The sequence below is a fragment of the Eptesicus fuscus genome, chromosome 13 (assembly GCF_027574615.1).
Source record: "Eptesicus fuscus isolate TK198812 chromosome 13, DD_ASM_mEF_20220401, whole genome shotgun sequence".
Lineage (NCBI taxonomy): Eukaryota > Metazoa > Chordata > Mammalia > Chiroptera > Vespertilionidae > Eptesicus > Eptesicus fuscus.
Window position 1 is genome coordinate 40,511,506 of NC_072485.1, and position 13,292 is coordinate 40,524,797.

Consider the following 13,292-nt stretch of genomic DNA (forward strand, 5'->3'; position numbering starts at 1 on the left):
GAGACAGAGAGAGAGAAACATTGATTGGCTGCTGCCTATGTGCCCCCTATTGGAGACTGAGCCCACAACCCAGGCATGTACCCTGATCGGGACTCAAACTGGCAACCTTTTGGTGTACTAGACGACGCCCAACCAACTGAGCCACACCGAGGTCAGACAGGGGAAGGGTTTGTGATAAGCCATGGTAAAGGGTTAAGATTTAATATATGTGTAAAAGGAGGCCACTGGAGAAGAGTAGGGACAAAGAACAGTGACATGACTTGATTTATGTTTTTTAAATGACCACAATGGTTGCTCTAAGGAGAACGGATTATAAGAGAACTAGTGGCCCGGTGCACGAAATTCGTCCATGGGGGAAGGGCTGTTCCTCAGCCTGGCCTGCACCCTCTCCAATCTGGGACCCCTCAAAGGATGTCCTACTGCCGGTTTACAGGGATTGGGCCTAAACTGGCAGTCAGACATCCCTCTCGCAATCCGGGACTGTTGGCTCCTAACTTCTCACCTGCCTGCCTGCCTGACTGATTTCCCCTAACCACTCTGCCTGCTGGCCTGCTTGCCCCCTACTGCCCCCCGCCACTGGCCTACTCACCTCCAAATGCCCCCCGTGCCAGTGTGCTCATCCCCAGCTGCCTCCCCTGCTGGCCTGCTCACCCCCAACTGCCCCACCTGCTGGCCTGCTCACCCCCACCTGCCCTCCCCTCTGGCCTGCTCACCCCCAACTGCCCCCCTGCTGGCCTGCTCACTCCAAACTGCCCCCCTCACTGTCCTAGTCATCTCCAACTGATCTCCACTGATGGCCTGCTCACCCCCAACTGGCCCCCCTGCTGTCTGCTTACCCCCAACGGCCCCGCCCCCCCACCAGCCTGATCACCCACAACTGCCGTCACATCCTGGCCTGATCACCCACAACTGCCCTCCCCTCTTGGTCTCTAACCACCTCTACTTCAGCCCCACCACCATGGCTTTGTCCAGAAGAACATCCAGAAGGTCTCCTGGAAGGTCTCCCAGTCTAATTAGAATATTACCCTTTTATTAGTATAGATAGAGGCCTGGTGCATAGGTGGGGGCCGGCTGGTTTGCCCTGAAGGGTGTCCAGATCAGGGTGGGGGTCCCGTTGGGGTGCCTGGCCAGCCTGGGTGAGAGGCTGATGGCTGTTTGCAGGCTGGCCAAGCCCCCCAGCAGGGACCCTCACCTCATGGGGGTGTGGTCAGCCTGGGTGAGAGGCTGATGGCTGTCTGCAGGCTGGCCACGGCCCTTGGCAACCCAAGCTCCCAGCCCCTCCTTTTTTGCCTTTTTTTTTTTTTCAGCACCTCCTTGAGTGGAGGCCAGGGCCAGCTGGAAGCAGGTATCTGGGATTTATCTATCTTCTATAATTGAAACTTTGTAGCGATGAGCGGAGGCCAGGGCTGGCCAGGATGGGTGGGAAGCTTGGCTTCCTCCATTGCTGGGGGCAACCCAAGCTTCTTGCTTGCTCCAGCTCCGTGGCCGCTGCCATCTTGGTTGGGTTAATTTGCATACTCGCTCCTGATTGGCTTGTGGGCGTAGCAGAGGCATTGTCAATTTGCATGTTTCTCTTTTATTAGATAGGATAGTATAAGCAATAGATGATGATAGATTGGACCAGGATACTGGTAGGAGGGAGAATGGGAGGGAGAGAGCAAGGTAGAAAAATTCGAAACACTTTGAAGGTAGAGAAGACTTTGCTGATGTGAGACATGAGGAAAGGCAGGGGTGGACTGTGAATGAATCCCAGGCTTTGGGCTTGAGCAATGGCAAGATGGGGGAAAACAGATTGGGGCTGTGGGAAGGAATAAAACACTCCTTGTCAGAGAAGGTAAGTTTGAGCTATTAGACATCTAAACAGAGTCTAAAACACAGGTGAGAGGCCTATACTTTGGATGTACTTTTGGAAATCACCAGCTTAAATACAATACTTAAAGCCAATGATCACCCAGGGAGAAACTGTAGTTAGAGCAGAGGGCCTTCCAATACTTAAAGGTAGAATAAAGGAGATTTATAAAAGGAGACTAAGAATCCAGTGAGATAGGAAGAAAAGCAGTATAGTGTGGTATCATGGAAGCCAAGACAGAAAATTTTCCTGAGAAGAGGGGCTGACATTGAACTGTAGAAAATTCAGAAAGAAAAGCACAGAGAAGTAACACTGGATTAGGCAACGTGGAGTCACTGGTGACCCTGCCCTAGCTCCCATCCTCCCACCCTTCCTATTCTTGTCTGTCCACCTGGAAACCATCCTTCAAGATTCAAGTCAACTCCTTTTGTGACACCTTTCACATCAACACTAACCCAAAACAGTGTCTTCTTTCAGGAATCACTAAGTTATTTCAGCCAAAAATTTACTGTTCTCTGTTTTATAGGCATTCATCTAATCTGATATCAAATTGTAATTATGCAAATGCAATAACTATGACACATAGTTCTTTTGTAGATTTTAAAGCAACAGAAACAGAGTAGGTTTGCAATAATATTAATCTTATGGTGAAAATAGAAATACCAGCTACAGAGCAAAAAAGGACAAGGAAGAAAAGGACAAACCAAGGCAAATACTGAAGGGGCCTAAGAAAACAAAATAGCTCATAGATCATTATCAACTTACTGGGCATCTGCTCAGGGCAGCCGAGGTTGATGGAGTTGTCAGCAGCACCGACAGCCACTCCGTTGATGGAAGAACCACAGTCTGCAATGACTCCCAGGCAGGCTGAGCGCCCACAATCCCAAAGTCGTGCTGTTCCATCTCGAGAACCAGATACCACATTCCTCCCCCGGTCAACAATGGCTGTATCTAGGATACCTGGCAAGAGGGAAAAAAAGATCCTGAGGTAGAATAAGTGATAAAGGAACTTCAAGGGCAGAGAAGACAGATCTGCATAAATGACTCCATTCCTTCACAAACATACTGGATATATACTATATGCTGGGCACGGTCAAGTGCTAGAAAAGCAAATAAACAGAACAGAGTCCCTGCTTCCCATCGGTTCAAAGACTAGCTGTGAGAGAAGACATGGAAAACGCTTTGGCCCTAACTGGTTTGGCTCAGTGGATAGAGCGTCGGCCTGTGGACTCAAGGGTCCCAGGTCTGATTCCAGTCGAGGGCATGTACCTTGGTTGCAGGCACATACCCAGTGGGGAGTGTGCAGGAGGCAGCTGATCGATGTTTCTCTCTCTCATTGATGTTTCTAACTCTCTATCCCTCTCCCTTCCTCTCTGTAAAAAAATCAATAAAAATAAAAAAAAAGAAAACGCTTTGGATTTAATTTTTAGTGGGGTGTCCTAAAGCAGTGGTTGTTTTTCTTTTTTCTTTTTTTTTATTAAGGTATTATATGTGTACATATCTTACCATTGCCCCCACCCCACCCCACTCCCATACATGCCCTCATCCCCCAGAGTTTTGTGTCCATTGGTTATGCTTATATGCTTGCATACAAGTCCTTCGGTTGATCTCTTATCTCCCCCACAGAGCAGTGGTTTTCATGATTTTATTTTGGCTTTAAAACCTGTTTTTTAAACAAAAATTAAGTAGACATCTTACAGAGTTGCATTTGAAAAATCCTGTTTAAAAGGATCCTGGTGCTTCCATTGAGAACTAACTGAAAGGGTTAGTCTCCCCATCTTAAAAGAAAGGATGTGACTTCTGGTCCAGCCAAGATGGAGTAACCCCATTCCTCCTAGGTTCTTCCTCTCACAACTAAAAAAACCTGGACATAATACCCAAGCCTAGGAAGACTGAAGGGAGGAAAGAAGAAGGCAGACCATCTAGGGACCTCAGGACTTGAGCAATGAGTTCCCTGGACTTCCTTATTGCTTCCCACGTATGCTGGACAGGACTCTGCAGAAGTCTGCAACATGCAACTGGTTAAAAAACCAGACACAGGACCATCTTTCCTTCCCTCCGGCAGCCGCAGCCATGAAGGCTGAGCTGTGCAGTTTCAGTGGGTACAAGATTTACCCCGGACATGGGAGGCGCTATGCCAGGACCAACAGGAAGGATTTCCAGTTTCTTAATGCAAAATGCGAGTTGGCCTCGCTTTCCAAGAGGAATCCTTGACAGATAAACTGGACTGTCCTCTACAGAAGAAAGCACAAAAAGGGACAGGAGGAAGAAATTCAAAAGAAAAGAACCCGCCATGCAGCCAAATTCCAGAGGGCCATCACTGGTGCATCTCTTGCTGATATCATGGCCAAGAGGAACCAGAAGCCTGAAGTTAGGAAAGCTCAGCGAGAACAAGCTCTCAGGGCTGCCAAGGAAGCAAAAAAGGCTAAACAAGCATCTGAAAAGACAGCACTGGCTGCGGCTAAGGCTCCCACAAAGGCGGCACCTAAGCAGAAGACGGTGAAGCCTGTGAAGGTTTCTGCTCCCGTGTTGGTGGAAAACGCTCAGCTGGCAGAGGAGATTCTTAAATAAAGACCTGACTATAACTAAAAACATAAGGAAAAATACTCGCATGCTGGGTTTTAAAAATAAATAAATAAAAAACCAGGCACAGTTTTAAAAAAACAAATAAACTCCAAAAAGAGTCTGTTGCCCCTCGCAAAAGACTGGGAAAGGGGTAGCCTTCAGAACAGAGAATCTTTTGGCCACATCCACCCCACTCTAATAGCAAGAGGAAAACTGCTACCTCCCCCTCACCAAGGTTTCCGTGGGGCTGAATAGGGAATGACAGCACTCCACCCAAGGAAGCAGAAGGCAGCACTCCAATTTCCCCAGTGACACTGACCAGGCCCAGCTAGGTATAGTCAGCAGGGTTCAGAGGTGAACTGAATCTCTACCCTCACCTGACACAGCAACAGGTGGAAAGAGGTAGAATGAGATAGTGACAAATAGCACCCCACTTTCTCCAATCACCCTTCATACCTCCTTTGTGACCTTTGAAGGTTGCCACACAGCTAGCATCTTCAGCTGACCAGATCTTCAGCTGGGCATCCATTCCCCCACTCAGAACCACAAGGCCTGATGGGAAAAACCTGCAACAATTCACATCAAACACATGTCCTTCCAATACTCTCTGGAAAAACAAAAGAAAATTCCAGGCTAGTTCTCTTGTCCATCCCTTGATGTTCTCTTACCTCCCATATCCTTGATCCCTTAAATGAAATATCTACGTGCTATACTCGCATGCTGGGTTTTAAAACGAAGGAGGTCCAAATAGCTCCTTCTCTTTAGCTCATTTGTCTACCAGGTAGTGTTCTAAGAGTTAGGCTTCCTTTCTGGCTTTGGCTACAGATGTGGATTTGAACTCCATGGCTCTCACAGCCACCCTAAGTCTAGTTCAACATATAAGAAGCTGAGGAGGGCCCTAGCTGGTTTGGCTCAGTGGATAGAGCATCAGCCTGGGGACTAAAGGGTCCCAGGTTTGATTCTGGCCAAGGGCACATGCCCGGGTTGCAGGCTCAATCCCCCCCATTAGGGGACGTGCAGGAGGCAGCCAATCAATGATTCTCTCTCATCATCTCTATCTCTCTCCCTTCCTCTCTGAAATCAATAAAAATAAAAAAGAAGCAGCAGCAGCAGCTGAGGAGATTGGGGAGCTATGCCATATAATTAATGTAACAGCCTAGCTCAGTGATGGGCAACCTTTTGAGCTCGGTGTGTCAAACTTCGCCAAAAAACTGAGCATAACTCGGGTAGTGTGTCACTTTGAGGGAAAAAAACATTATTTCGCAAATGTTTCATCCTCAGGAGCAGCAAATGTTTCATCCTCGGCATGCGGCCGCCTCAGCGGCCGCGTGTCATCAGAAATAGCTACGTGTGTCAGTGCTGACACGCGTGTCATAGGTTCGCCATCACTGGCCTAGCTACTCTATCTTAGAAACTATCACTGAAGGCAGTTCATAAAAAGGGACCACACACTTAGACATTCACTGGCCTGGCTCCTCCACTGTCCCAGCCCCAATTTGTTCTGGCAAATCACCTAGCTTGAGGATGGTTTTCAAGTTTAAAAAGGGAACAAAGATCCACTGAAGTGTAGTGGTACTATATTTATAGAAAGAGACACTCTTCTTTCCATGACCCAGTCTGAAGTTTCTTAGACCACCCTTCATGTATAAGACCCTGAAAGTGTATCCAAAGCTTTTACTCTGAGTTCTCCATTGGAAGCCTGCCAGATCTTCATGCTCCCATCAGCACTAGAAGACACACCGAGGCCTCCTCCACTGGAAATGTCCAGGCATGTTATCTGTTCAAAAGACAAAACAACCAGTGTTACTAATAATAAAATGCTCCTCTTCCCTTGAAGCATGTTATAAATATCCCGTTTCACACTCCTCCAAGACTTATCCCAACACAAAGGACATGTGTTTCATGTAAAGGTTGACTTATCACCAATCTCCCAACAAGGGTAAAGCCAACACCTTTTATTTATTGAAACAAAAGGGGCAGCTGAAACCGGTTTGGCTCAGTGGATAGAGCGTCGGTCTGTGGACTGGAAGGTCCCAGGTTCGATTCCGGTCAAGGGCATGTACATTGGTTGCGGGCACATCCCCCGGTGGGGGGGTGTGCAGGAGGCAGCTGGTCGATGTCTCTCTCTCATCGATGTTTCTAGCTCTCTATCCCTCTCCCTTCCTCTCTGTGAAAAATCAATAAAATATATTTAAAAAAAAAAAAAAGAAACAAACAAAAGGGGCAGGCTGGAAGAGGTCAATGGGGGGAAAGAGGGACATATGTAATACTCTCCACAATAAAGATTAAAAAAAAGATAATGAAGTAAAAATAAGATTGTTTATATGCTAATCCAATATGATTAATGTCCTTGTAAAAAGAGGAAATTAGGACACAAACACACAGAGTGAAGACCATGTGAAGACACAAGCAGAAGATGGCTATCTACACGCCAAGAAGAGAGACCTCAGAAAAACCAACTTTGTTAAAACCTTGACCTTGAACATTAGCCTCCAGAATTGTGAGAAAATAAATTTCTGTTAAGCCAAAACAAAACAAAACAGAAAAAAACACACAAAAAGATCCTATATAATAAAGAGCTAATATGCTAATTAGACTGGATGGCAGAATGACCTTCTGGAAAGACCAGTGGGTGGGGGGCGGAGCTGCAAGGCCTACTCCTGCATGAATTTCGTGCATCGGGCCTCTAGTATTCTTATAATCATCTATAGTTTCCTGTTTCAGCTACAAAGTTTTCCCTATCCCCATATAATTTTCCACAGTTTCCATCTTTTGCTATTTTATTTTAAAATTAATATACCACTCCTAATTCTTAGGAACCCACTTACACAAAAGACAGTCTTCCAAGATGCTCCAAAAGGATTCAAGGAAAAGCAAAGTAAGTTGCTTTCAATTTTCTACTTCACATTTCCTCTGTAAAATCCTAATTGTATGTGTATGTGTGTGTTTCAGAATAAGAGAATCCCCAGATTTACTTAAGTGGTTTCAATATGAGCAATCACTTCATGAATAAGCCATGATCAGAATGCCAAGTCTCCTTTATATACATTCATAAATACATACCCTTTTTATTTAATAACACCCAGTTGCAAATATTTCAGAAATGTAAGACTGAGATATTCCCAGCAACAATGATTCCCATATGACCTAAATTACTAAGGAAAAAGTAGGGACTTTTGCAGTAATTATCCAACCTTCCATTTTATTTTGCTCTTTGACAGTTAAGCCATAATGAATAGGATTAGAAAGAACTAAAGGGATATGTCAACTCTAACATTTTCTAAGACTTTTTCTTCTTCATATTGGTTTCTCAGAATAAAAGAACTGTTAACTTAATTGTGGAACATTTAATTTTAGGAATTATGACAACTTACATTTATATCACATTTTATTATTTATAAAACACTTGCAAATACATTACATAGAGCCAGGATAGAAACCTAGGTCAGAGTCTAAACCTAAAGATCTATTCCTTAGTCAAAACAAAAGAACAGACAGGTCAATGGAACAATGCTAAATACTGGATAAAGATGACAATTCAAGCCAGTGAGATAAAGGATGAATTACTTTATAGTGCTGTGACATGCTAATCATTTCAAAAAGAATTAAGTTAGATCTCTACTTCAAACCAAATAACAAAAACAAAGTTTAAAATGTAAAATATAAAAAATAAAAATTAAAAGAAAACACTATATTTACACTTTTAATTAACAAACACTTATATTATGCTTACTATGCTCCAGACACAATTCTAACTGCTTCAATCCTCATAAAAACCTAAAGATATATATTATTTTTACCGCCATATTATAGCAGTCTGTAGCACATGGAGTTAAGTATGTGGCCTAAGGTTACACAATTAGTAAGTGGCAGAATCCTGGGAGTCAAATCAATGAGTCTGTCTCTAGAGTCAATGTTCTCATCCATCATAATATGCAACTAAAGTAACTTTATATATATAATCATGTACTACTCTAAGCAAGACTCCAAAGGCAGTTACCATAAAGGAATAAATTGATAGGTTTTATTCTCTAGAAATATTAAATATCTGTATGTCAAAAGACAACAATAAAAAATAAGCTAGAAAAATGATCTGCAAAATATATGGCAAAGGATCGATACTCTTAATATACGAACTTTTACCAATAAAGAAAGAAATTCAGACTTAAAGAAATGGGCAAATGGTATGAAGAGTGTCCAATAAATATATGAAAAGATGGTCAATCCATGATTAATCAAAGGAATGCAAATTAAAATAACAATGAAATACCATCTCAAATAGGTAAAACTTAAAAATTTGAATACACAATATTGAGAATATGTTAAGTCAGACTGGTATAAAAGCAATACAGTAAGAGCCTTTTTAGTCAATGGATAGAGCCCAGTGATAGGTCAGTTAATAAAAAATTTCAGTTAAAGTAGGAAAAATAATGGAAATTGATGCATATATACCTACATTTTATTTGAACTCAAATATATAAATGTACATTAAAATTCACTAATCTTTTCATTAGTCCATTGATTACAAGGAAGCTTCACCTTGAATTTCTTTTATTTTTTATTTATTTACTTTTAAGTTTATTTTTTATTGACAGTATTAAACTTGACTTTCTTTTAATAAACTATAACCCAAGGCATAATTTACAGTTTCTAGTTTCTCTTAAGTAAGGTAAGTCTTTGTTCACTCTTACAAAGCAATCTATGAACAAGAATTCAACTAGTGTTTTAAAAAATATATATTCCCTAACAATTTGCATTTACCTTGCTCACACATACTATAATAGCAGTTAAAAACAAAACAAATAAAACTCTTCTTTACCAAGTCTTTACAAAGCAATCAATTTAGTTTTCAGACATAATCACTCTCTGCCTTTTCACACTCATATGTCATCAGTTTAACATAATTAATTAACATAATTTCAAAAACAATATAACTGGCAGTGCAACTGACCCGTGGTAAGCACTCAACTTACCCAGTAGTGTCAGAGTAGGCAGACTTCAAAGAAGAGTTTATAAACTAAGAATATGCTGTGGGCACCAGTCAGTATGTTTTACAGAGTGCATGTAGAGCAAAAGTTGGATGAGTAGATCAGTTAAATTGAGGTCAGTCAGAACATACCAAAAGCCTTATAATTTGCATTCCCTGTGACTCGGCAACTCTACTTTTACAAGGTAAACTAATTTCTTCCCATCTTTGTGAGGAAAGGGTTAGCTATGTCATCAAAATAGGAATGCATGAACCCAAAATATCTGAATGTCCAGTAATGTAAGACTGGAAAAACAAATTATATTAAACAGACAGTAGAATACTATGCAGCTCAAAAGAATACATAGAAAGATGGCATAGGATGATGTACACAATATATTATTAAAGAATAAAAAGCAAGTTATAAAATAGTAGGTACTGTAAAACCTATTTGGTGAAATATTTAAAGAAAAAAGATTAAGAGGAACAAGTAAAATAATGATACATAAAGCTTAGCATGATGCTGGCACACAGTAAACAATCAATAAATGTTAGCTATTGCTATCATGATTTTTCTTAATAAAGGCTAAGCAACAAAGTTCACAGTAGTTATTTTTAGGGTATAGAAAAAATGAGTGATTCACTTTGTTTTCTAATTCTTAAATTTTCATCCCTAAATATATCTTTGTTTTGCAATAAGGGAGAAAAATAGCTATTTTAAAAATCTACCTATCACACAAAAAGAAGTGGAAGGCTTTAATATAACCAGTTTATCTACATATTTCTCACTTCTGCTTTCAAAAGCCCATAGTAGTAGAAAGGGCTTTATCACAAAGACATTTGAAAATTATTCCTCACTAAGTTATAGTTGGAATTTTGAGAAAATGTCCCTGTCCTGTAATCAAAGGGACAAAAATATGAGCAGCGGCAAATTATGCAAACATCAGCTACAACCATCATTATCCAAAACCCAGTAAGTAGCTCTGCTAAAACATGTATAAGAAAATTTCATTTCAAAATTCCTTTCTCTAAGATTACCAGTGAGTGGTTTGTACATATATTCTACTAGAGGCCCAGTGCATGAAATTTGTAAAGAGGCGAGTGGCGGGGGGGGGGGGGGGAGTTCCTCAGCCCGGCCTGTACTCTCTCCCAATCAGGAACCCCAGGGATCAGGCCTAAGCTGGCAGTCAGACATCCCTTTCGCAATCCAGGACCACTGGCTCCTAACTGTTCGCCTGCCTGCCTGCCTGATCGCCCCTAACCACTCTGCATGCCTGATCACCCCTAATCACTCACCTGCCTGCCTGATCTCCCCTAACTGCTCACCTGCCTGCCTGATCTCCCCTAACTGCCTTTGCCTCAGCCCCTGCTGCTGCGGCTTCATCCAGAAGGACATTTGGAATGAGGTCCGGAAGGTCATTCGGCTGTCCAGTCTAATTAGCATATTACACTTTTATTATTACAGATGTGGTCCCAAGTACCAGTTTTGTCTAACATTATCATACTTCATCAGCTGTTATCTTATAATCAAAGAAGCGAACTACATTAATTATGAGTATTTATAGCACTAAACAAGAAGATAAAATGGAAAATTAATGATATTACATTTCTCCTCATTTTATCAAAATACTTACACTCTTTGCATGAATTCTGGAAAAAGTAGTGTATGGTGTCAAAAACTTCGAAGATGCATTTTCCTTTGGACATGAAATATGAATGCTTTTCTAAACAGAGAGGAAAGGATGAAATACATCAGTAAAGCTATTCCAATGAAATTAAAGCCTCATAAAGAAAACATTAAGACAACAGGAAATTCTCATCTTTTAAGTGTGTCCTCTCTAATCCTCCTTCCCCAGCCCACAAAACTATCACTCCCTTATAGAGTACTAGTAGTAGTCCTTTCACTGCAGGGGCTGCAATGTAATTGGCATCACTGAGATGCCATTATCTTTTTATGTTAAGACAAATCAATAATAAAATATAGCTGACAAACATGAGAACATTACTTTTTAGAAGAAAATTTAATACCAGCACTCTTAATTAGCAGTGGGGCAAGGAACAGGATCAAGAGATATGAGGAAACAGCACCAGCCCTGAAACCTAGACTAAAGGACTAGTCTAAAAGTAAACTTGCTGCCTATAAGAACTTTTAGAAAAAAATGTTAGACTACTGCCATCTACAGTTACGAGAGAAAACTGGTAAAGTAAATTATGGTACACTCTTACAATGTGTAGGGCCTGGTCAGGCTTGCAGTGCCCATTCCCACGTAGGAATTACACTGGCTGTACATATTTTGTAGACTGATCATCATCACATCCATAGCTGTATTATGACTCCCCATGTGTTTTGCCTGGTCATTATCACATATCTTCCAGCTACTCTAACAAGATAACACTAGTGACAGAGTAAGAAGTTATACCTAGAACCAGATGTTAGATTCAGGTGACATGATTTGCCGAAGGCAGTCTTTGTAACCATTACAAGTAAGTATGTTGGTATTTCAAGGTAGCATGTGTAGAGGTATAAAAGGCTTAGCAAACCCTTTCTCAAGGATTTGATAAGACAATCCTTCCTCTCAGCGGCAGGATACCAACACCAACATCTCAGGGTATATGTCTTATACACAGCTGAGGAGTTGCACCACCAAATGGCCCCAAACCTATTATCTCTTCCATAAAAGTACTTCAAAGTTTCTGAAAATTCTGCTGGACAATGAAAATATCTTCAATAATCAAGATTTTCAGAACTTCTTTATAAGGCTAATCTATGTACAACAAGCACAGTCCTCACAGTTCATTAGAAAGAACAGTTTCAAAGTCATAATATTGTTATCATTGAAAATCAATATGCTCTTATTACAAGTCTTCTACGCCTTTAAAAACACAATTAGAATATCTATACAAACAGTACTTTCTTAGCCAGCATATCTATGCCTGGCTGCCTGCAGGCCTTTCATTAAATGAGTTTTTGCTTCTCACCGCGTGACAAAGCCCACACGCTGCCAGAGAGCTGACCTGAATTTGGAATTGTCTCCTGTACCTAAAACTAAAGCGTCAGCTAAACTCTCCTTGCTAAATATTCATTTCAAGCAAGGATGCAGGGGCTCTGAGAACTTTAGTTTTCAGGCCTCTGTAAGTTTTGGTTTGTTCTCAGAAGAGTTCATTTCCTTGGGCTAATTACGTGAATGAATTCAAGAATCGGTGGTTTTCTCCTGCTTATCAATCCCGCAAATCAACCTTTGACCCATAAACATACTATGAAGGAAGGTAAATGTTGAACTACCTTCCAATGTCAGCAGTAGAGAGTCATGCTGTTAATGAAAATATTTTAAAGAAAAGCTGCAGAAGGTATCAAAACATACAGAATTTAGGGGTGAGGGGATAGGAAGGGGGAGTGTGAGTATTCCATACTAAGGTAAAATTCAAAGTCAAACTTTTTATCTTCCGGGGTTAGGTTTTTAAGCATACTAACAGATCTGTTTTAAAGAAAAATGTAGCAACATCAAATAGCAAAGTGACTCATGGCAGTTAGGAAACAAATGAATGTTCAACCATAAGCACTTACTGTCTGACCCAACAGGTACACAGCAGAAATTAACAATGATGTTGGAAGGTAAGAATTGTATCAGGGCCTGAGTATGAAGGGAAGAAAGGAAGTCAGCATCCAGGCTATGGATGGATACCTGTGAAACACCTGGGAAAAATGTAGGCTTACAAGGCGGTATTATACTTTTAGTTACACATATTTTGGGTTTCAATTCTGACATGCAGTCTAACTAGCTTTGATTATTAGGGGTTAATGAGTCTGTTTATCTACAAAATAGACATTAAAAATGCTAATTCCAAAAGACTATTCTGATAAACAATAAATCATTTTTGTAATATTCTACAGTTTCATTCATATACAGTCTC

General features: G+C 41.2%; 1 protein-coding gene and 1 pseudogene across 1 annotated transcript in view; one reads left to right on the forward strand and one right to left on the reverse strand.

Moving 5' to 3' along the window:
* PAAF1 (proteasomal ATPase associated factor 1) overlaps window positions 1-13,292 on the reverse strand; it is a 31,172-nt gene that overhangs the window by 11,941 nt on the left and 5,939 nt on the right. Inside the window, exons 4-7 of the mRNA XM_054725436.1 lie at window positions 11,015-11,104; window positions 6,093-6,191; window positions 4,871-5,021; window positions 2,615-2,809 (exon numbers count right to left, since the gene is read on the reverse strand). Coding sequence (XP_054581411.1) covers window positions 2,615-2,809; window positions 4,871-5,021; window positions 6,093-6,191; window positions 11,015-11,104 — 535 coding nt within the window. The remainder of the gene's footprint in view (window positions 1-2,614; window positions 2,810-4,870; window positions 5,022-6,092; window positions 6,192-11,014; window positions 11,105-13,292) is intronic.
* On the forward strand, window positions 3,923-4,420 carry LOC103293648 (60S ribosomal protein L24-like; annotated as a pseudogene).